Here is a 24,800-nt window from a genome sequence, read left to right on the forward strand (position 1 = left end):
TAAATCGGTCCATACTTTGGGCCAGGAGCACTTAAAATCTGCGAGCCGCTTCGGTCACGCTGCTCCCAGGGCAGAAGTGAGGTAGTGTCTGATGATTTACCTCTGCCCTGGTAAGAAACCGTAAAGCCGTCTTCACCTAACATTTGAAGTTTTAACCACCTAAATTGCGCTCATATGGAGGAATGAAAACCGCGGCAAAAAAAACAAATAGTTATAAAATTGTCGATAAATGTTATCATACTTTTTCTTTTATACCGAAGCTCGTACATCAAAGTATGCCTTTTACTTCTATCCGCATTGTTGTGCTTCTCCGCGAAATTATTTGTAATTCCTAAATGGAAAGACTGTTGCCTTGAAATATAAAACCATAGAAATGTTGTAAATAATCTCGAAATGCAAAGTTTTGTGTTCGACCCATCTATACCTTGTAAAAGCTATTCTGTATAACTTTGCCAAATTCCCTTCCAACAATGGAAAATCAGGAGGACGCAAAAACCCAGCGACAACTGTCAACAACCAATAACGCCGATCAGATGTAAAATTCAGTGGAAGACCATTTGCATTTCCAGTACAATCCAAGCATAACATATCTTCTTCCTGCAACGAAATCGAAATGAGCATTTTAGTAATCAATTGAATCCCTGGAAGGAAAAACTTACATTTTGACCTTCAACATAGACAGTCGCAATGAGGGTTTCTGTCTTAATTATAACCTCTTTTCCATCTTTTCCAGAGCTATGCACCTTTTTCAGGAATTCAGGAGGTCCATCTCCAGATCCAGACCAGAAAAAATCTTCCACCCTCAGCTCCCTCTGTGCTGCGGAAAGTCCGTCCTTTCTGCTCAAATGCTCTGTAAAATAAGAATAATGTATGCATAGATGAATCTAAAAAATGTTAACAAACGTAGAATTAAACTAAATATTTCGTTGAATAAGTTCTTTACTGTAGTTCATCCTTTTTTGAATTCCTTGCTTGCCGAATGTTAAAAATAAAAAAGGAGAATATACATATATATACATATACCACACCCTCCAGGAACCAGGAACCTGAAACCGTTTGATGCACTACCTCAGGCAATGCAGCACCCCGCAGATTCAGAGAGCCTCGGCTTCCCTGGCATCTGTCCTATCTATCTTCTTTTTTTTCGCCGTACAACTCCTTAAGTGTAACGTGCCACTCCGTTACATCGAAAGGTAATGGCGATGACGACCTTCTGCAGAAGAAAAAGCTATGGCAGTCATCCTTCACCACATCCTTGTTATAAATGCAGTCGGGCGACCTTGATATCCCGATTGTGTGCAGGTAAGCTTAAAAATACTCATGTCCGGTGAATAGCTGGGTTAAGTAGTTGTCAACCTCACCGTGCTTTCTCTTTCCCAATCTTCCTGCCATGGGCAGAGTGTACAGGCTCTCTTTTCTAAGGCATATAAACCTCCGCCTGGCAGCACAAAGAGCGGTCGGAATAACTCCTTTAATCACCATTATTACTGGCTCCGAGGCAGTACCATAGGCGGACACAACTCACAAAGCCTCCTCTTTGCACTTGCACTAGGAGCTTGTGGTACTTCTCTTTACTGAGAGAGTCTGCCCAAACTTTGGAACAGTGAAGAAGGACGAAGTGAACTGGACTCGCCAGCCAACGAAGCCTGTTGGATAAAGAACCTCCGACATTGGACATCAGCCAACAAATCATAAACATCGAGCCGCAGCCTTGACTGCAGTGTTGCGAATCTGCTCAAAGAAACTCATCATCGTGTCTATCAGGATGCCGAAATATTTCACCGCCGGGTTTGACAAGACCATGGTTTCACCAACCTGAATATGGACGACTATGGACAACGGGAAAAATAATGTAGCACTACCTCGTAGTATCGAAGCCGTTTCTTACGTCTAAGGTCACAAAGAGCACCACTGGCCGACAGTGACGATTGTGTGCCTCAGTCAGTTTCACCGCTTGAACCACCTCCTCAATCGCATCAATTCTGGATCGCTCTGCTCTAAAACTATATTTTGTTGGTGAGTAATCTTCCGCAGCACGCATGGCATCAATCAGTCTTGGATGGATGAGCTCCTCAAGCAGCTTCCCTGCTGTATCCAACATATTGAGAGGACGATACACCGACGACACCTAGAGGTCACGTTTGCCCTTACTTATCGGCTCAGGCCTCGCAACAACCTCTGTTAAACATACGTTGAATGTGCTAAGTAACAAGTTCGGCTTATATCTACATACGAGTTTCAACACTTCAATCCGGTCCTGATGCTTTTTTGTCCTTCGTGAACAAGACCGCTTCCTCTAGTTCCTTTGCAGTGAAAAATGGGCATTCCATACCCACTCACCCCTTCGTCGACAATATCAGCTCGAATGGTGTGGACAGAAAAAAGGACCTGCACTATTTCTTCCATCTTCGCTGCTTCCATGCAGCAGGGTGACCGATGGGCATTGATTTTTTGGTAACCAATTTATACCCGAAGGTTCATGGCTCTCTGTTAACGTCGTAGATTAACTCATGCCAACAGCGTTCCTTCTACTTGTTGATTTCGTGGCGGAGTTCCATTTTTCCCACTCTTATATTCGGTGGATCGAAGTGTTACCTCGTCTTGGTCTATTACACACTAAGCAATTCGCCGGAGTATGAGGCAGTCCCTTCGTAGGTTTGCAATTTCAACCGTCTACCAGCACATAGGTAATTTTCCAGGTCTCGTCGCTGACTTACCCCTCTTGAGAGAACTTCGACAAATTACTCGACGTACCACCCGGTAGGTGTTTGTCGGACGTCAGAACATTGAGAGAAGCCGTTCGTCAGATCAAACCACTGATAATCACTGGCCGTGAAATCTTCCGGCGCCTTCCATTATTCGACAGCTGACACTAAGGGCTCGGTAGTAAAAGTTTCGTCAGGGATAGTGCTCACGCAACCAAGGCGTCGGAGTGCTCTGGCTTTAAAATCTCCTCCGAATAAAACTCTCCCTTCTGTGTTCCTAATCTCGGACGTAGATTTGTTCGGTATGAGGTAAACGCTGCAAAACGTCCGCACAACGAACCCGAACAAGATCATCTCCTCAACCACAAGCCCGCACTCGTATCTCTCACGCAAATAACAGCAGTGCCAGATATATTGGCTTACCACGATTGTGAGCTCCTATCTTGGCTCAGAGAGCAGCGACAACTCAGCTCTTCTTTCTTGCACCGTCTACCCCTTCAGATCGTGAGTAGTTGTGTTTGGTATTTGCTTTCTGTAACTCTTCTTTGAAGATCCGGTACCGCCCAGAACCGATAACATGAGCCACATCTTCTTTCTGCAGACCGCTGCATTTGCAAAGGACACAACACTTTACCGATGTACAAGTCTTCGCTTTGCGTCCGGGTTCGCCACACTTGCCGCACGAAGTGCTTCTGTCCTGCCCCTTGCAAGCCCATGCGGGTTGAAATTGCATTTCTGCTAATTTTGCAAATGATCCACCAGATCCTTATTTTCCCGAAACGGAAAAGATGGCTCGCAGTCTTCTCGAAGACAGTGGCAATGAAAAATGTCTGTCCTTTGCACTTGGCAGACGTAACTCCCATTTTTAGACTGCTCACATCTAGGTAATCCCATTTTATCGCTTCCTCCACCGCTTCCGTGTTAGTGAGACAATGCAGACTCCTTAGGCTGAAAATCGTTGCTTTCTTTACTGCCTCGCAGAGGCACTTTCCTTTCGGTCTTCAATCCAAGCTCGCCGGGTGCATTTAACACCCATTCCAGCGTCTTCTGATTGTTGTACTGTTGTGAACTTCTCGAAGAACTTCCGCGAAAGATTTTCCTTCATTCGGCTTGATGAGAACGGCATCTGATCGTCGTTTGCCCCTTTCCGTTTTCTTACTTTGAAGCCGATATTGCGTCGTAGTCGACTTCGACTTTGTGAGTTGAGTTGAGTTGAGTTTTCTCCTCTCTTAAACGCTGCTCGGTCCGTTTGGTTAGCACCACGCGGAATCCTTCTTGCTAGGTGTTCGGCAGCAGATCTACGCTGTTTACCCCTCGCCTCCCTTTAAGGATTTTTTATTCCTCCCCTCTGGCCCGCTGAGGGCACTATGTTTTGTGCACTAGCAATGTCTTTTTTCCTCAGCGTCTCTTCGATTGCCTTCCATAAGTATTCGTGGTGTGTAAGGTCCAGTAGTTTCATCTCCATTATGCGATTTTTGGCATCCATGGAGATGTTTCGGCGCACGATATTAGCAGCCTTCATTTTCGGTATTACGCATTTCTTCCTCTACCTTTCCCTTGCGGATAAGGTCCATTCTCTCCGGTAAGACAACTTGCGCTCCTGCCTAGTTGGGGAAGTTGTCACTCTTCTTTCCCGACCAAGGAGTGTCACGTAGATCGGAGTTTGCTATCTTTCCTCGGGACCGTTTTCCAAGCTCGAATTCGATGGCATCTCTTCTTTTTGGCCTCCAGGAGTTTTACCTCCACGGCCTCATCGTGTTTGTTGTTGGTGACATTGTCATTGTAGTTTGGCAGTTGTGAGTCGACTTGGTTGTGAAATAATAAAGATCGTTGCATCCATCAACTTTGCCTTGTCTGGCCAAGCCGATTTGGCCTTTGATAATAGCTTCAGCCATGCTTGGTTTAATGACTGTGAGAGACTAATGCCGAATGACCCGCGATGTACAGTCTACCTTCACCCAGATCGAGCAGGCGGCAATTGGCGCGAGATCTTGGGATGTACATTAATGAAGGTAAGACGAAGTAAATAGTGGCAACGTCAGTGCCAAAACCAAAAGAACGAACAGCATGGATTCGCACTGGTTAAACGAAAACAATGAAGATAGGAAACTACAACTTTGAGACCGTTGAAAAATTCTCCTATCTAGGGTCGAAAATCACAACCGATAACAGCTATGACGACGAAATCCGGGCACGTTTGTTGGCTGCCAATAGAGCCCATTTGAGCTTACAAAACCTGTTTTGCTCGAAACGTCTCACCATAGGGTCAAAGATCTTATTTTACAAGACTATGATCTTGCCAGTCCTTATATATTTCTCAGAGACTTGGGTTCTTAGCAAAAAAACTGCGAACTCTTGGCCCCGTTCGAGAGAAGAATCCTCCGAAGAATTTTTGGCCCCATACATGAGGATGGACGATTTCGTAGCCTACATAACGACGAAATCTATGAGCGATACCATGACCGCCTGGTTGTGAATAAAATCCGGCTCAATAGGTCGCGGTGGGCGGGTCACTTAATCCCTATGGATGAGGATGATCCCACCCGGAAATTCTATAAGGGCAATATCTATGGTAGAAAAAGAAGACGAGGTAGACCCTGCCTGAGATGGAGCGATAGCGTAGGTCAAGACGCCAGACAGCTTTTAGGGATAGCGAATTGGTGGACCTCGGCGCAAAACCGGGGTGTCTAGAGTTCCTTATTAAGGCATACCTAGACCGGATACCGGCTGTTGCGCCGTTGATGATGATGATGATGAGGGACTAATGACTAGACAGACAAACTGACATCGAACCTATTTTAATAAGGTTTCTTTGTTGAATGATTTACCCTTCACAAGGAAAGGAGCAGTTACGAGGAGATTCCGTATTCCATGCCACAATAGCCAACTATTATTGATAAATTTTTAGTACCATGGACGAAAACGACTGGAAAATATATTAGCATTTGAGCCAAACCACGTTTTTGACTCCCCAAAATGTATAGGTAGCTAATATTTTAACAATGAAACTAAGGATTCAAGGAAGTTTCTGGAGATTTTAGGACACATCGAGTGACGACAACTATCTGCTCATATTAAATTGTGAATCATACTGAAAATTGAACCTAAAGTGGAGCTTTTTTATGTTTCTTAATTCTGAAAAAAAATATCATTTTAACGAAGATTTGTGTGGAACTTACCAGCAGTCATGGACAGATCATCGCGATATCAGGTTACTCTTGGTCATGGTCACACTCGCCACTTAAGATATTTTTGTTTTTCTCATCTTTTCTTTTTCCTATTATCCCTTTTTAAGGTTTTGTATAAAAAAAAACCTTATTAAAATCGATTCGATGTCTGTCTGTCTGTCGCACGCACTTTTCTCCAAAACAGCTAAACCGATCCGAACGAAATTTGGTTTACATATGAGAACTATGAAATCCCCCGCCTACAGTGAGTGACATAAATTTATGTGGAGTTTAAAGGAGGTTCCAAATGCACGGAAAGAGGGGATGTACAAATCACGTGGGGTATCAAATGAAATGTCTTTCCGAATCTGATACTAATTTTGGCGTAAATTGTCAACTGCGTGAGTAAGAAGTCAAAATGTGCAGACTTAAAATGGGATAGGACTCATTTTTGGAAACTTTCCAATCCGAAAATCCGGAAAAACAAAGTGGTGCGCTTATATGAAATCTAGGTCTCAAAATATGTTCCTGTTCAGTAACTTTTAGTAATTGACTGAAATCTGCTGCCCCCCCCCCCCCCTGGAAAATTAATCCAAGGAGTATCAACAACCTGGACCAACATGGGGTACAGTATTACGAATACGCCTGTCAAGTTTCACGAAAATCTGGCTTTTAACGGCAAAGTTTTAGCAATTCAAATTTTCAGTTTTTACTGCACCCTAAGCCATGTAATAAGATGCTGACGTCATAATTAACGATAATAATCGACATTCGAGTGAAATTTCCAAATTCCATTCCTGAAGAGTCTACTTCTCCCCCGCCATTTTTTTTTTTGTGTAAAACAAAACCTTATTAGAATCGATCCTTCCGTCTGTCTGTCTTTCACACCCGATTTACTCGTCAGAATTGTCAGAAAATTTGGTAGAAAGGTGTGGTCTGTGAATCCTTTTACATATAGCAAGTGGCGCCATTTTGTGTTGAATTTGAGCGGGGACTCCCCATATATGTGAAAGGAGAGTGCAAATGTTTCTCGACAGAATATGGTCGTGTGGGGAATCAAATGAAAGGAATCAATTAGTACTTTTCGAAAATGATGATATTTCTGACACTGAATAAAACATAGGGGACTGAAGGCTCCAAAAGTGTGCCCCAAAAAGTGTAACAGATCTCCTTCTCAGAACCTATCCAAACAATCTGAAAAATAATCACAATGATGCATCCATACTCGAAGCGTCCAGCTTCCATTTTCCCGACTTGTTTTATTTAAATTTATATTCTGGGTACGCAAGGAATTCCTCCGCCCCTTCTTTCGTCTAGCCTGAGGAAGAGAAATCGATTGAGTGTAAAGATACTATCTTACTCCTCCAGAGCCGAACTTTGCATGGTTGGAATTAATTCACATTCACTGATTTGGTTGATAGTCGACTTCAGAATAACTCATTTGAAGCGCTCCAGTTTCCTCCCATACAAATATATGTGGCTCTTGTAAGATATAACAATAACAACGCTGCCAACGCTGGCTGCTGGCAAATCCAAATTTCTTCAAACCCCACCGAAAGAGCATTCAACTTTGTTATAACATTTCCGTTGGATTTGTTTGTGTAGATACTTCAAACATTGTCAATAGTAAATAGCTTTATAACTAAACTCTGTTGACTTTGTTTTATCAATAAGACGACTTAGATACGTTGGTATATATTCAAGTATCTAAGGTTCAATTCATATTAACGAATATTGCTCCTTAATCCAAGTATCTTATAACTCGCTTTCGATTAAACTAGATGATGTCGTGTCTAGCAGTTATAACGTGTCTCTTAGACAAAAGACAACCTACATATATGCCTATTTCGTGCCAAAAAATGACTTTTGAATCAGCGTAACATGGAGGATGTTATACTCATATTTTAGACGAATTAAGGTTCCATTAAGTACAAAATTGTGAACAGGCTATCGCAACGCTTTCAAACCAACTACAATAAGTTTCAGATTGTCCAAATATTTCTCCAAAATTACTACACTGTCAATGTTGTACGCACATATTAATCTAGGTAATTGTCTTGACCTGAAATCTAGAACGACCACAAAATATTTCACCGCATATTCGAAGCTAATTACGCCAGTAGATAGATGGATGATGAACTAGATTCTCTGTACAATTTGGGCAGCGATACAAATCGATTTGACTATTTTTTCATATAGTACACACTTTCCACGTGCGCCCTTTATGCAAACAATAAACTAGGACAACTCCCGTACGATTAAAAGTGAATAACATTTGATTAGACACCCACTATATGTGGGACAAGGATAACATACAAATTATCCCAGAAACTCCATTGTTCACCGCCTTATACTCTATTCAAAAGATTCAATTTTCGATAGTAAAGATAAAGTGATGAGATTTGTCAGTGAATTTGTCTCTATCTAGCATGCTTATCGTAATTCCCGCAAAACTATCTTTTATTTAATGAAGCATATCTTTCTAAAAATCATCCTTTTTCAACATTAGTGGATATTCAGCATAAATTATCTGAAATTGATTAAACACGACTACAGGGAAACGATGGAAACGTTGTTGATTTGTCAATAACGACATTATATGAATTCCTTCAGGATAATCCCCACGTGGCGTGCAGTCGAAAAAGGGGCGTGCATATGCACCTCCCGAAAATAAGTTTTGCATAGACGAAGCGATTTTCAGCGTTTCAATAGTCGCAATTGATACTTTGAACTATTACTTTTCACAGAAATGATAAAACAATTATGTTTTCATAGTGGTTAGATTCCTAAAATCTATAGTTAGGTAAAAAGTTAGCTACATTGTATCGAAGATACCTCAGTAAACCACTGACTCTAGATGTGCTCCAGGTTTTCGATAATCGATGACTGGATGTCATTTGATCAACAAAACATGTTGCCACTTAAGGGGTTATATACAGTTAGAAGGCCGAAAAAAAGCGAATTTTCCAGAATTTTTTTTTGAGAAACCTTTTAAATTTACTGAGCTAAATATTTGAACATATATTATGGTATCTTTTAACAATATTTTCAAACTTAAAACTATTAAAAATATTTATTTGGAGCTACAGCTGATCTCCGGGAGCTCCTCTCAAAAAAGACATTTTGCGGTGACCACTATATCACTGAACTGGAACCTCAAAAAACCAAACAGATTTCGTTAAAGTAATGTTAAATCTAGTAATTAATCGAAGGAATAAGCAAAATAAATTTTTTTGACAAAATGGTGATTTCTAGAAAAAAAATTGATTTTCGGCCAAAATTTCGGCCTTAAATTGTTTATAAAAAAAAAGTATTAATCGGTAAGATAAAATCTTCGATCAATTACTAAAAAATATATTTAAGAAGCTTGTGTCAAAATTTGAGATCAATCGGTTTAGCCGTTTTTGAGTAATGTTGGTCACCGACTTTGAAAACACCATTTTGAGAAAAACGTGTTTAAAGTTTGAAAAGCACTTACATGGAGTCGTCTTTTCAAGGATCATATAATAAACCCTCCGTCGCTTCGGCAGCTTCTAATAACTCACTGTTATAAAATTTAAAATGCGATACTCAACAAACGGATCACGCGGAACTGAGATTTCCTCTTGTTCTTTACATTTTTTTGCCGAGGCACTGAAATTACTTTCATCCGTTTCGGCTGTTTTTGGATTAAAAACATTTTTTCGCTTTTTTGGTCTCGGCTTACGTATGTTAAGAGATTTTCTCATTTCTCTAGAAGCCTTCATTTTCAAATTACAAATGGAATTTTAACGAACTCACAAGTTTACTGCTTGGCCTAGCTGCTTATACTGACTACCACTCTTAAATATTTTCCAGTTTGGGGAGAGCAAAATTAAAATTTACCTTTCAGGTATAAAAACGACAATAACACACTGATGTTTTACCCATCTAAATACATTAGAAGGGAACATTTAGAATAGGTAGGTGCACAAAAGGAACAGCGTTCCAGGTAAGCGCTGCCGCTCCGGCCTTATGCTTCCAACCGCTCTGAAACGCCTTTTAAAATTTGCGTGTAACTTCGAAAATATTCACCGGAACGATATGAAATTTTCTGTGTGTATTCTTAAATATATGTACATTAAGAAAATAAAATAAAAAAAATCGATTTTTTGAAAATTCTAACTGTATATAACCCCTTAAGGGGGTCATCCCGTGTGAAGGCCGTTTTTTGCCTTTCTTTGAAAAATTATTTTGAAGGATTAGATAAAGATAGAAACGTGATTTTTTCACCTTATGTTTATTGATATCTCTAGTATATGTGATAAATTTTTCAGCTTGATATTGTAGCTAGTTTTTGGAAACGTGTCAATTTATGCACCCATCTCCAAAAAAAGGTGTTTTTCTGCTGCCACGCTGGAGGTGGCTGTGTTTATCTGAAGAAAAAAACTAAACGGCATTTTAATGTGAACAAAATTCCACGGTCCGCAAACTAGGATAATTACAAAATATTAAAAGGTAAATTTTTGGTAGGCTTTTAAACTTAATTTTTTGGATTTTGGTGTTTTTTTACGGTTTTTTTATGAATAAAAAAAAACTACCCGTCCGATTGCAATTATCCTAGTTTGCGGACCGTAGAAATATGTATTAGAGAAGTCGTGAAAATTTCAAAGAATTTGGTTGGATAGATTTTGAGCTATGGTGGCAGCCGATTTTCAAGATGCAGTTTCGAGAAAAACGCATTTGAAAATTTAAATGTGATTATCAACAGTAAAATTTTAACTCACCATTAATCTGCTATACCTGGTCCATAGAGAGCAACCTCCGTTTCTTCAAAAAAGTCTTGTAAGGCCGATTGCCGTCAAATTCGCGCTTCATTACAGCGGTCGGCGTAAACCTGACATATGTGACCAACTTGATATCCCATTGTCACTAGGATTTTGAGAATGCCAGTGAATCCTTCATTGAAAATAATTACAGCCAGAAAAGTGGCTATTTCTACGACCTTGGCCCCAGAATGAAGGTGTTTAGGAGCGAAAGTCCAGATCAATGCATTTAACGACTCATTGTTATTCTGGGTTCTGCTCCTAAACATCTGTTCAAGAGATCATCTCGTGGCAAATCTTCGTAGATTGGTTTGATGACTGTTTGAACTTCTTCAGTCAAAGGTGCCTTCTCGTGGTGAAAACTATCCAGTTCTCCTTTAGCTTCCGCTTTGCCCCATTTGCACCAACTGTCCTCGCCGGCTGGACAATTTTGATGCTGAGGATTTTCGTCTGTAGAACATTTCTGGAAGAAAGTTTCCCAAATTTCTTGCTTCATTCCTTCTATCGAATTTGCGTGTCGACGAATAGCTAGCCCAGAAAATGTAGTGAGGTCCTTATCAGTAAGTTTTCCAGCCCCCTTTTCACCAATGCCTTTGTGATTCTTCTTTGCATTTCTAAGCAGCGTTCCCAGTCTTTTCTCGACACCTCCTACGTATTCCTTTTTTACTACTACGTATATTTAATTATTTGCAGAAATTCGCAGAAATACCGGAGAAAACTCCAGCAAAATCCAATATACAATATACAAAACTTGTCACAATTGGAAGATTCATGTTCATGCTTGCTAAAAGTTTCTTTGCTGATGTTGATGCGAAGTCCTTTTTCTTCTTTGATAAGTATCGATTCCCATGAAATACTCGTTTTTTAGTGCGAGCATAACGTTGAACGTTAAAACGATCTCCCTTCGTATGGTCCATTTAAAAAAATCACTGAACACACAAACAGCACAATACTTACACCAAAATATAACTGAGTATAGCTTGAAAGCCTTTCAGTGCTCACTCTAGACTGGATTATTCTTTTTATTGCAAACAGCAAATAAGTTTAGACAATTGATTGGTTTTCCACATTTTTATATTTATACCTGTGTTCGAATTTATAAGGCTCAGGTAAAAAACTACCAAGTAAAAAAAGATTCGATGCTCTTTCTCATCGAGTATTCTAGCCCTGGCAACAAACTCCTTACCTGTTTAACTCTGTAATTTTTGAACTACCCGGAATATCGGAAAATCCCTTTGCCCACATATTCTCCACTATATATAGATACAATTCATGCAAAAAAAATCGAGATCTCCAACCCGACACACGGGATGACCCCCTTAAGGTCACGCTGCTCCCGGGGCATCTAATGAGTTGCCTCTGCCCTGGACGAAATCGTTACTCCCTATTTTTAAATGCTTGGGTGCCATGCCCCAAACGAGGGATCCATGGACAAAAAAAACGTGAGGGTAAGTTTCTCTCCATTTGGTCCGGTCCAACATCAAGTGGATGTGGACTTAGAATCCCTCACTATCTTAAACAATAATGTGTTTAAAAAACAATTTTTAGCTGTGTTTTTTCGATCGGATCTCGAAAACTCACTGCCTTTTAATACCTATCCGTTAGTACCGATCCGTGGTGTCATGCCAACCATCTATAGCTTTATTGTTTTGTGTCCAAACGTCGGAAATGGTTTTTCATTTCATTTTCTTAGTTTCCATTTCCAAACTCCGCCATGCTATTAACATAGTATGCTAATCCCAAGCCCAGGTGAAGGAGGAGGGTTTAAGGCAACGTACTCTGTACTATCCTCAGTAAAACCAAAATAAAATGCTGAGATCAGGGCAGAAGATAAATAGAACGGAGTTATTCCACTATGCGAAATCCTACCTGACCTCTCTTGGTGACAGGTCCCGCGACAGGCCGAACAAGAAAATGCATACAATGTCGTTAGAAAAATGATGATCGGATTGAGTCACAAGCCTCGGAGAAATGCTAGGGCGTCCACCTCAGTCGACGCGGCAGAACAGGCCCCGGGTCTGTCGAGAAATGGGCAAGGGTTCTTGGCGCATGGACGGCGTCAAGCTGTAAGCAAGTTAGTCCCAACAAAATGAACAAAACAAATACATGTCTGCAAGCTAAATATTGGTACCCTAACTGGAAAGACCGAGGAACTCGCAAAGCCCTTCAGAAAAGGTGTATTGATATCTGCGCTCTGCAGAAACCCGATGGTCTGGTAACAAAAGTTGCGACATTGAACCCGAACGCTGTAAAATGGCTATAAAATTCTCTATTTTGGTAGTCCACACACAATATGGTGTTGGCATTGCCATTTCACGATTTGATGATCAGCTGATAACGCTCACCATTATATCCTATGGTAGAAAAAGGAGACGAGGCAGACCCTGCCTGAGATGGAGCGATGACGTAGGTCAGGACGCCAGACAGCTTTTAGAGATATCGAATTGGTGGACCTCGGCGCTAAGCCGGGATGTCTAGAGTTCCTTAAGCCAGGCCTAGACCGGATACCGGTTGTTGCGTCCTTGCTGATAATGAAAAGTGTTGAATGTTACCAGGAATTGTACAAATCGAGAAAGCTTATAGCAAGTCAGACAACTTTAACTAAATTTTCCAAACCGTCAACATCTGGGACAGCTTCTCAACTGCAAACCTCAGCAGGGATCGACTCATAAATATTCATATTTTTATACATGTGTACTTGTATAATATTTTGATAGTATAAACTAAAAACGTTTACATTTTTGCATGTATTTTGAATTGATTCTTAATAGGAGGTATGCCTGCCTGTATATGAATATGTAAATAGTTTTCTAAGATATTGTCTTACAAAATTCACTAGCAATAGTTTTAAGGTCAAATTACTTAAGCCGTTAGGTTAGATCATATAGATATAAAATAGTTATAAGATTTAAGCGAGGTTTTTATTTTCAAATTTTTCTTGCGAGCAGTCGTAAATTAAGTGTTTCATAATAATAATAATAACTCGTAATAACGTAGCTGGTCCCAAGCCCGGTTGTGAAAGGAGGAGTGATGGATAGCTTCAGTTTGAATGGCTGTACGCCATCGCAGCATCTCAGGGGTAGGTGAGGAAAGTGCAGGAACTTTGGAGTCTTGCAGATTACTCACTGAGGAAGCTATCCCCACACCTGGCAGCTAGGGGTAAAATGCACCACCAAAAATGAGAAGAAGAAGAAATTTGAGATAACCGGTGGAAGTCATCTGACTTGGTGACTGGGTCGGGCTCCCGTAAAGGACAACAAACACGGCGTCGAACCCGCTAGTCGTGGGGCGGTTCGACGTCTAGGCGCCAAGACAACCAAAAGCATTGCTCCCCTTGCTAGAACTGTTTCGCCACAATCTGTGGCGATCACTTCGGCAAGATCGCGTAGACAGCAGATAAAGTGGACTGAGGAAATTTACCTCTTCATCGGGTATAACATCTTACCGCCCCTTGTTGCACCAGAGATTCGTCGAACGTTTCCCGCTATTCGCGCACGTGACTGTACCGCGACGCAGCGACACAATCCCGTGCCTCATCAAGGAGCGTATTCGACTTGAGGTCACCGCGGAAACTGGTGACCGAGAGACGATAGCGGAGGAGGCGGCATTAACAACACCACGCCGCACTGCAGGCAACAGTTTCAGTACTCGCCGAAGCAATCTTCTTCACCGTCCAGCTGAGGTTTCCGCTGAGTTTCGGGACGAATTCCAAATAGCGTGTATAGAATTCTCGGAAATGAATCCTTTGCATAGAGCAGGTATTCCCAGGCTCTATTCATCTCCAGCAACTCCGGGAACTCTATCTCAAATCAATGACGGGATTGCATCTCGACTGTGTGCTGATATGTCGCTGCTGCAACTACACTCACTTGTGTATTGTGGTGCAGTTACGGCTATCAGATTGCACGGTCAGAAGATTCACTTTCGTGTTATTTGTTTGAGTGACCGAAGTATTCCACCATGGAAAATTCGTCTGGACCGTCGGCGGGGCTCACTAAGGCAGGACATTGCTAGACTGACTCAAATCACCACTGGCAATGTGAGCAGACGGGTGAGAAATAATGTGCAGAGGGTTTACAGAAACTATGCCATCTCCAGTGAGACACCCGTAGTTGAAATTCTGGACACACTAAAGCAGAAACTTTCTGTCATATACAGTTGGTCACGACGGTATGGCGAAAGTCACTCGAGACGTGTCCAGAATGCAATATACTGGTATAAGAAATTTACCAGCGCACACAGTATAAATCAGATCATAAGTCAGCCGGAGGAGTTTCCATGCTCGAGCTGGTGATCTGAATGATGCTCTGTTGTCCGAATTTCTGCGATATGCAAAGCTGGTACTGAAATCGCATCTTTCGGGGAAGAATAAAATAAGCTCATTGAATGTATTCGCTATCCCTTGCATCTATTCGAAATATTTCCGTGGACGAAGACGGATGCAGGCAACTATGCCCAAATTCCGAATGCATTATCCAAACTCTGCCGTGAAGCGGATGAACCTGCCTCGTGATATCGGAGATAGAGGCGTGGTTGACGTGGCGGCACAACATCATCACCAAGTCTACTCACTGCGCGCTTATTTGTTCAGCAAAGAGCAGGCGAATCCCTTGCATACTGCTGTCTGTGAAGCAGACTGTGGCCTGACTCCACTTAACTTGTAGGATTGATCTTTCAATCCTCTGAGTGGGCTGAAGTCGGACCAAAAGCGGATCGGTGAATAGAAGTCGAAGGCAATGCACGGTAAACACGTGAATTGTCTTTGGCAGTCATTTGTCAATTTGCATTTGTCGAACAGATGGCTATGTGCTAGGGAGCTCTTTGCTGAGACGGAAGGGGTCGCCACCCGAGCTTATAAAAAGCTCATCATGAAAGAACGGGTGGAGAACGACTAGTGCAGAACATGTGGTTCAGGGTTGGAGACGTTGAACCATCTCATTTCTGGCTATACTGTTATGGCACCGGTGCAATACAACCTTGCATACAAGCATGGACTGATCACGGGTACATGCCCAGTTTACCGATATGAGCGGCAAGCAGTACTTGATAGTTCTGCTTATAGCATGTATTGGGAACGGCAAGTTTTGACTGAACGTCATACTCCACATAACAAACCTGACGTACTGTTAGTTGACAAGACGGTCGCTCCGCGTATATTATCGATGTTGCTATCCCCCGTAATAGCAACATTAAGCGGAAATATGTGGAGAAGAAATCAAAGAAATTTGTCGTCTCGAGCTGGTAGTTGTAATTCCCATAATATTGTCAGCTACAGGTATTGAACCTAACTCCCTCACGGCTTCCTCTGGTGTCGTGAGACTTTCGCACAGTCTATTTCAAAGCATGCAATCGATGTTGCGGGGAGTTCTGGACGGAATCTTCCATTGACCTACCACCGACCACCACCACCAGCGCCCCTTTAGTTTTTAAGTAGGTAGGATCGTCCGAGCCTAAATGGTGGGCACTTAGTGCTAGTATTAGGTCAAATCCGGCATCTGCCGAGATTGTGACAACTCGGAAATAATAATAATCGTTGACACAACAATGCATACTGGATCAGGGCCTTGAAGTTTACTAGAACACTTCATTCAAACCCATAAAAGTACACTACAATACATTGTAGGAGGCAATGCGGTCAACATTGTGCTCGTCCGAGATTATTACCCTGATTTAACTCAGGTACTCATTCACAGCTAAGTCGACTGGTTTCCGACGTCAAATCATGATATAAATCACACTGCCATCAGTGAGATTCGAACCGCGACCTTCGGTACGACAACCTTGTGTTCTAACCACGCAGCTATCCGGACACTAAGTGGATCATAGGAAGAGCAAAATAGCTAAAATTCTGACTGTTACTATAGTTGAAAAGTAGGCTAAGCTAGTGTACCTCTATGCTAAGTTCTCGACCTAAGCAAATCATGAATATTAAATAAATTAATAAATCAAACAATCAATCAATCATTTAGTTACAATATAAATTAAAGAAGTTATTTTGGTTTCATAGCAATTTTTCCTTATGATTTACCCTGTGGTGGTCAAAGGGTAGCATAGGTGCCAGGGCGAAACGTGGATTAGTACCCACGATGGAGCATAAAACCTGGGAAACGCCTGCAGAAACAACACCAACAATTTTACTACCAAACCCTATCTCCACCATCACGTGGTGACCGCTGGAAGCCCTTTCTTAACGAAAAGCTGCACTCTGCGTTTGCAAGGCAAATTTATAAATATAAGCCTCATTAACGTTCACGTCCCTACAGAGGAGACTACAGAGTCGGAGAAGGATACTTTCTTCGAGGCAGTAGAACGAACCCTCGAACCCTGTCCCAGATATGATATCAAAACCATACTTGGGGATTTTAACAGTCAAGTAGGGAAGGAGCCCGTATTCAGGCGATCCGCTGGCTCCCATAGCTTACACCAAAATACAAATGATAACGGAATGCGGATCATTCAAGTAGCACGAAATGGTTGTTAGAAGTATTTGGTTTGCGTGGAAAACGGTCCACAAACATACGTGGGTCTCTCCAAACGGGGCCACTTTCAACCAAATTGACCACCTGTTGATCGAACGCCGCCACCTCTCACTCTTGATGAATGTCAGAACATATAGTGGGGCCAATATATACTCGGATCACTATCTCGTTGGCATGGTGCTCCGAGCTCGAATAACAACACCACCCAGAATCCTCTCTGACAATCAGGTGAGAGTTAACACTGAAGCCATCCACAACACAGTCCGCCGCAACACCTATAAGAGAGAAATGGATGCCGCAATAACCGCAGTCAACAGAGATCCTGGTCAACAAATGATCTTCACAATCACCTGAAGAACGTTATCATCGATACGGCCACAAAAATACTTGGTCCCAGCCGCAAAAAAGTCGGAATGGTTGGTTTGACGATGAATGTAAGCTAGCTACGGAACGGAAGAATGCCGCATACCGAGTAACGTTGCATTCTCACAGAATGCGGACAAGTGCTGAGACTTATCACCGTCTCCGTCGAGAGCGGTGAAGCAATTTGACAGACGGAAAAAGGAAAACTGGGAGAACCAATAAGTCTGTGAACTAAAAAGTACAGAGAGCAACCGCATCAAGCGCGCAAGTTTTACCAACAAGTCAGTAGGATGAAAACCTTATCCACCTCGATATTCATCCTGCCAAGATAAAGAAGGAAATCTGATTTTCGACAGAATGGACATATTGGAGCGATGGGTTGAGTACTTTGATGAATTACTGAACAATCAGAATATCGGCGAGTTGGAGGTCCCGCCAACTGAAGACGGTGGACAAATACTGCCACTAGAGGCGACCAATTACATCATCCAGATCGAGCAGGCGGCGCACATCAATGAAGGTAAGACCAACCAACCAACAACATCAAACCGCACTGATCAAGCGGGAAGAATAAAGATGGGAGACTACAACTTTGAGACCGTTGAAAATTTCTCCTATCTTGAGTCGAAAATTACAACCGGTAACAGCTACGACGATGTTGGCAGCCAACAGAGCCTATTTCAGCTTAAAAAAGCTATTCCGCTCGAAACGTCTTACCATAGGGTCGAATCTTTTACTGTACAAGACAATGATCTTACCAGTCTTCATGTATCCCTCGGAGACTTGGGTTCTTAGCAAGAAAAATTGCGAACTCTTGGCCGCGTTCGAGAGAAGAATCCTCCGAAAAACTTTTGGCCCACTACATGAGGATGGACGATTCCGTAGCTTACATAACGATCTGCGAGCGATACCATGACCGTCAAGTTTTGGATAAAATCCAGCTCAATAGGTTACGGTGTGCGGGGCACTTAATCCGTATGGATGAGGATGATTCAGCCTGGAGGGTCTATAAGGGCAATATCTATGAAAGGAAAATAAGACGAGGCAGACCCTGCCTAAGATGGAACGATGGCGTAGGACGTAGGAGGTAGGACGCCAGACAGCTTTTAGGGATATCGAATTGGTGGACCTCAGCGCAAAACCGGGATGTCCGGAGTTCCTTATTAAAGCAGGCCTGGACCGGATACCGGTTGTTGCGCCGTTGATGATGATGATGATTTACTCTGTGGAAATAATTGTGACCATAAGTGTGCATACACCTATTGGAAAGAAAAATCACTTAATCTTGGGGAAAGTACATTTAGCGCAAACACTATTTTCTAAAAAGTGTTTTATATAAGGATAAAATTATCAATTGACCCGTCTCCCAAACCTTACAATTATGAAGAAAGTCTGATGATACATTTCACCAATCAGTCAACAGTCAACATTTCTGGGGTTTTGAATATGTGTAGACCTTGGTCAGTCGTTGCACGGGAGCATACAACTAAACCTAGTTTCCAAAGTAACCTATTTTGTGATTTAAAAAAAAAATTCGGTTTTCTAGTTCGTGATTTATAATGATATGGAGTGTTGACTATAATCTCAATATTTTGCTCCAAATACTGCCACTGTCATTGCCCTATCACTATACCGTGTTATTCACTCTAAATTAAAACAAAGCCGTTAAATGTTTTTCCGCCAAAATTTCCAAGTGACCCACAACCTCTAATTGTCTAAGGCACAATTGCGTTAATCTCACAATAACTCATTCCGAATAATACATGTCGCTACACAATAGTCTACTGAGTCTCATTATTTAAGTTAGTATCTCATAAATACATGACAGTTGTCCACCTCACCTGGAGTCCAACGAAAACATATTGAAAACTACATTCCGTGCGCTATGGCCATAGTCTCGATGCTCAGAATTGAGACTTCACCATTAGCCCAGGCACTGACCGACCGGAAGTGCAAGGCAACCACGCATGACGGAGGTCAATTTGATTATATCTCTGGAAAAGTATCTGCTCATACGTCGTGAATATACACTCGTATGTCAAGCACTAACTCCAGAACAATTATATCGGTAAATTCTCCCTTCACACTAGGTCGTTTGAACATGGACATGATTCGAGTGATGAGTTTCGGAGCTCTGTGTGAAGCTCCTCCATAGACTATCTTTCAATATCAAGGCTAGATGTACTCACCCTGGACGGTATAGTAGGCGGGTTGCTCCACATCACCCTCCTCACAATTGCAAATCGCCGCTATCAGGCAAACTACGATCACTTCCACCAGCACTTCCAACATTATTTCGACAAATCTTTCAGCATTGATTCCCAAGTATAAGGAGCATAATCACCTGAATACTATCTTTATTTTCCACCACATAATCACAACACGAGAACTACCATTCAATTTCCACTATTTCTCTTTATTCCCTATTTTCCGGCTTCCACCTCGAATAAAAGTTGGTTCCCAACTAGTTTTCCAGACAGCGTGTAGTTGCCGAGTAAGCCCGAAAAGTTCGACCGTGTGCTGTTTTGTTTGTGATTTTTCCGCTCCATGGAAACGGAAATAAGTGAATTGTATCGAACTTCATGCTATTTACTATTGGTTTTAGCTAAGAATATAAACAACTTTTGCACCCCCTCGGCTTCAATGGAGTTTCCTTCCGTGCATGAGTAGACCAATGCACCGAGTGCATGCAGGTGCACTAGGAAGGGGGATGAACTTTACAAACTTTCGTTGCTTCTTAGACCAGAAATTCGTTTGATGCGCTCTTATTTCCTATAAACTCTTTGTATTTTATGTGTCACGTGATACATAAGCGAAAAAAGCATTTATCCAGGCTTATCCAAAACTAGGTTAAAGTTTGAAGGGGAAAGCTAACAGTATTCACAATTTCCTCACAATCACCATTGCTATCATCACACTCCCGTGCCTGGTTGAGGATAGAGAGCTAATTAGTTGACATTATAAACAACTGAGGCGCGTAGAAGTTCCCCTTTCTATGCGGGGGTTGATTCCTCCAGGTCCGGTATTTTCACTATGACCCGAAATGGGAACTAACAAAATCAGATTTTGCAATTTACGTTAAGGGCGTGAAATTGGTTTTACCTAATATCAGAAATAAGATGAGTTTCGGAAAGTATTATTCGAGCCATTTCATTCCCCACATGACCATATTCTGTGAAAGAAAAATGTTACACCTCCCTTTCACATGTATGATAACCCTGGCTCCACCAAATTTGGTGACAATCGGTTCAGCTGTTTCCGAGTAAATCAGGCCTGACAGGCAGACAGACAAGCAGACATTGAATCGATATTAATAAGGTTTTGTTTCATCATTATCATCAACGGCGCAACAACCGGTATCCGGTCTTGGTCTGCCTTAATAAGGAACTCCAGACATCCCGATTTTGCGCCGAAGTCCATCCCTAAAAGCTGTCTGACGTCCTGACCTACGCCATCGCTCCATATCAGGCAGGGTCTGCCTCGTCTTCTTTTTCTACCATAGATATTGCCCTTATACACTTTCCAGGCTGGATCATCCTCATCCATAGGTTTTAAGTGATCCGCCCACCTATTGAGCCGAATTTTATCCACAACCTGACGGTCATGGTATCCCTCATAGATTTCGTCGTTATGTAAGCTACGGAATCGTCCATCCTCATGTAGGGCCCCAAAAATCCTTCAGAGGATTGTTCTCTCGAACGCGGCCAAGAGTTCACAATTTTTCTTGCTAAAATCCAAGTTTCGGAGGAATACATAAGGACTGGCAAGATCATTGTCTTGTACAGTAAGAGCTTTGACCCTATGGTGAAACGTTTCGAGCGGAACAGTTTTTGTAAGCTGAAATAGGCTCTGTTGGCTGCCAACCATCGTGCGCGGATTTCATCGTCTGGCGTAGCTGTTATCGGTTCTGATTTTCGACCCTAGATAGGAGAAATTATCAACGGTCTCAAAGTTGTATTCTCCTATCTTTATTCTTCCCGTTCGACCAGTGCGGTTTGATGTTATTGGTTGGTTGGTTTTTGGTGCTGACGTTGCCGCCATATATTTTGTCTTGCCTTCATTGCTGTGCAGCCCAAGAGCTCGCGCCGCCGGCTCGATCTGGATGAAGGCAGATTGTACGTCTCGGGTTGTTCTTCCCATGATGTTGATATCGTCAGATTGGCCAGTAGTTGGGTGGACTTAAAGAGGATCGTACCTCTTGCATTTACCTCAGCATCACGGATCACTTTCTCCAGGGCCAGATTAAAGAGGACGCATGATAGGACATCCCCTTGTCGTAGAAAGTTGGTGATGTTGAATGGTCTCGAGAGTGATGCTGTTGCTTTTATCTCGCCTCACACATTGGTCAGGTTCAGCCTAGTCAATTTTATCAATTTCGTCGGGATACCGAATTCCCTCATGGCCGTGTATAGTTTTACCCTGGCTGTGCTATCATAAGCGGCTTTAAAGTCGAAGAAAAGATGGTGCAACTGATGCCCATATTCCAACAGTTTTTCTGATGTGTTGCTGATTTGCCTGGAGTGAAGCCTCTTTAGTATAGGCCAATGATGTCCCGGTCTAGCAAGATAACGGAGAATATCTTATAGATGGTACTCAGCAACGTGGTACCTCTATAATTGCTGAACTGTGGGATATCTCCCTTTTTATGTGACAGGTAATGCCTCTTTTCCAGCCGTCAAGCTTTGATTCGCAGTCCCACACCTTGAGCACAAGTTGATGAACCACTTGGTGTAATTGGTCGCCTCCATATTTAACTAATTCGGCTGTAATTCCATCGGCTCCTGGCGACTTATGATTTTTAAGCCGATGAATTACACGGACTGTTTCTCCTATACTTGGTGGTGGCAGTATTTGTCCGTCGTCTTCAGTTGCCGGGACCTCCAACTCGCCGATGTTTTGGTTGTTCAGTAGTTTATCAAAGTACCCAACCCATCACTCCAATATGCCCATTCTGCCAGAAATCAGATTTCCCTCTTTGTCTCGGCAGGATGAACATCGAGGTGTATAAGGCTTCATCCTGCTGAGTTATTGGTAAAACTTCCGCGTCTGATGTCTTGTTAGTTCTCGCAGGTTTCCTTTTTCCGTCTGTGAAGTCGCTTCTCCGCTCAACGGAGTTCGTGATAAGTCTCTGCGCGTGCCGGCGTCCTTTGTGAATGCAACATTACTCGGTATGCAGCATTCTTCCGTTCCGTAGCTAGCTTACATTCATCGTTAAACCAGCCGTTCCGACCTTTTTTGCGGCTGAGGCCAAGTATCTTTGTGACCGTATCAATGATAACGTTCTTCAGGTGGTTGTGAAGATCATTTATTGATGTTTCATCTCGAAGATCTCTGTTGACTGCGGTTATTGCGGCATCCATTTCCCCTTATAGGTGTTACGGAGCGCTGTGTTGTGGATGGCTTCAGTATTCACTCTCACCTGATTATCAGAGGGGATTGTAGGTGGTGTTGTAGCTCGAGCTCGGAGCACCATGCCAACGAGATTGTGGTCCGAGTCTATATTGGCCCCCCTATATGTTCTGACATTCATCAATGCTGAGAGGTGGCGGCGTTCGATCAACATGAGGCCAATTTGGTTGAAAGTGGTCCCGTCTGGAGAGGCCCACGTATGTTTGTGGACCGTTTTCCACGCAAACCAGGCACTTCCAACAACCATTTCGTGTGGCATTGCTAACTGAATAATCCGTAGTCTGTTATCATTGGTATCCCTATGTAAGCTATGGGAGCAAACATGTCGCCTAAATACGGGCTCCTTCCCTACTTGGCTGTTAATGATATTATATCTGGGACAGTCTTCGAGGGTTCGTTCTACTGTCTCATAGAAGGTATCCTTCTCCGACTCTTCAGTCTCCTCTGTCGGGGCGTGAACGTTAATAAGGCTTATATCTCTAAATTTGCCTCGCAAGTGCAGAGTGCATAGCCGTTCGCTTATGTTTTCAAAGTCGATAACAGCAGGTTTCTTTTTTTAACTGACTAAAAAACCTACTCCGGGCACATGGTTTACTCGATGACCACTATAATATATGGTGTAGTGACTCTTCTTCAGGAAACCTGTCCCTGTCCAACGCATCTCCTGTAACCCTGTTACATCAGCCTTATATTGGGACAGGGTATCGGCTAGCTGTTTGGCAGCTCCATCTCTGTACAGGGAGCGCACGTTCCATGAGAAAGTGCGCAAATCGTTATTCCTTTGTCGTTAACGAGTTCTTCGTTGTGTTATCCATCCAGTCCGAGGCTCCTGTTGTGGTTTCGTAACTTCAGTTTTCCATGTAGAGTTGTCAGCCCTACCCAACCCCCAACTGGAGGACCAGTTGGTATAATTTCTCCCGTTTTTAGGCGCAGGGCACTCGCCTTCATCCTTCTCCGTCTGCAGCTTTTCGTTAAGAAAGAGCTCCTAGCGGTCACCCCGTGAAGGCGGAGATAGGGTTTGGTAGTAGAGCTGTTGGTGTTGGTTCAGCAGGCGTTTCCCAGGTTTTATGCTCCATCGTGGGTACCAATCCACGTTTCGCCCTGCGACCTATACTACCCTTTGACTTTCATACGAAACCTTAAAAATGCTAAGAATAATTTATTTCTTTATATGAAATGAAGCATTCATTGGCAATTCATTACATAGTGTAGTATTTTATGCAACTGTTCAACCCCCAACTGGAGAAGCTCATCCAGAGTAGGCATTTTTAGCTTTTTATTAGGCTCCAAGCACCCTTTATCATTATTTAACTTTCACTACTGAGTGGCTCGAATATTGTTGTTGCTCATCTATATCTAAATTTGATAGCAAACTCTCTTAGTAGGCTCATTCAAAGCATCAACTGTAAGCGCGGGCGGTGGCAATTTTACGCACCATTTTTTGCCTTATGGGTTTCATCCCCATGTAGATTATATAGGCAAAGTGATTTATCGATATTCGTAGTCGTTTGAAAATTAGTGTTAAAAAGGTAAAATATCACATGCCAAGTTTATGTCGATCGCCCCAATAAAGCGCGTATTTTCCGGTCCAAATGACGTTCGAATGACTTCGCTAAAATGATAAGAATTATAGTCAAGGTTTCACATGTGTTTCTTCATAGTCTAGGTGTAGCAGATTAATGGTCAGTTAAGATTTTATGGTTGAAAATCGCATTCTACTTTTCAAATGCGTTTTTCTCGAAACCGCAAGTTGAAAATCTGCTGCCACCATAACCTAAAATCTATCCAACGAAATTCTTTGAAATTTGCACGACTTATTCAGAACATATTTCTACGGTCCGCAAAGCAGGATGTCGATTCATTCGGTAGTTTTTTTTATTCATTAAAGAAGCC

The 24,800-nt window shown here is 42.3% G+C and overlaps 1 protein-coding gene across 1 annotated transcript in view; it reads right to left on the minus strand.

Moving 5' to 3' along the window:
- LOC119660544 overlaps window positions 1–20,030 on the minus strand; it is a 33,343-nt gene extending 13,313 nt beyond the window's left edge. Inside the window, exons 1-4 of the mRNA XM_038069179.1 lie at window positions 19,688–20,030; window positions 660–850; window positions 425–597; window positions 242–351 (exon numbers count right to left, since the gene is read on the minus strand). Coding sequence (XP_037925107.1) covers window positions 242–351; window positions 425–597; window positions 660–850; window positions 19,688–19,790 — 577 coding nt within the window. The 5' untranslated portion in view covers window positions 19,791–20,030. The remainder of the gene's footprint in view (window positions 1–241; window positions 352–424; window positions 598–659; window positions 851–19,687) is intronic.
- Between the last annotated feature and the right edge of the window lie 4,770 nt (window positions 20,031–24,800).

Source organism: Hermetia illucens, chromosome 6, assembly GCF_905115235.1.
Source record: "Hermetia illucens chromosome 6, iHerIll2.2.curated.20191125, whole genome shotgun sequence".
Lineage (NCBI taxonomy): Eukaryota > Metazoa > Arthropoda > Insecta > Diptera > Stratiomyidae > Hermetia > Hermetia illucens.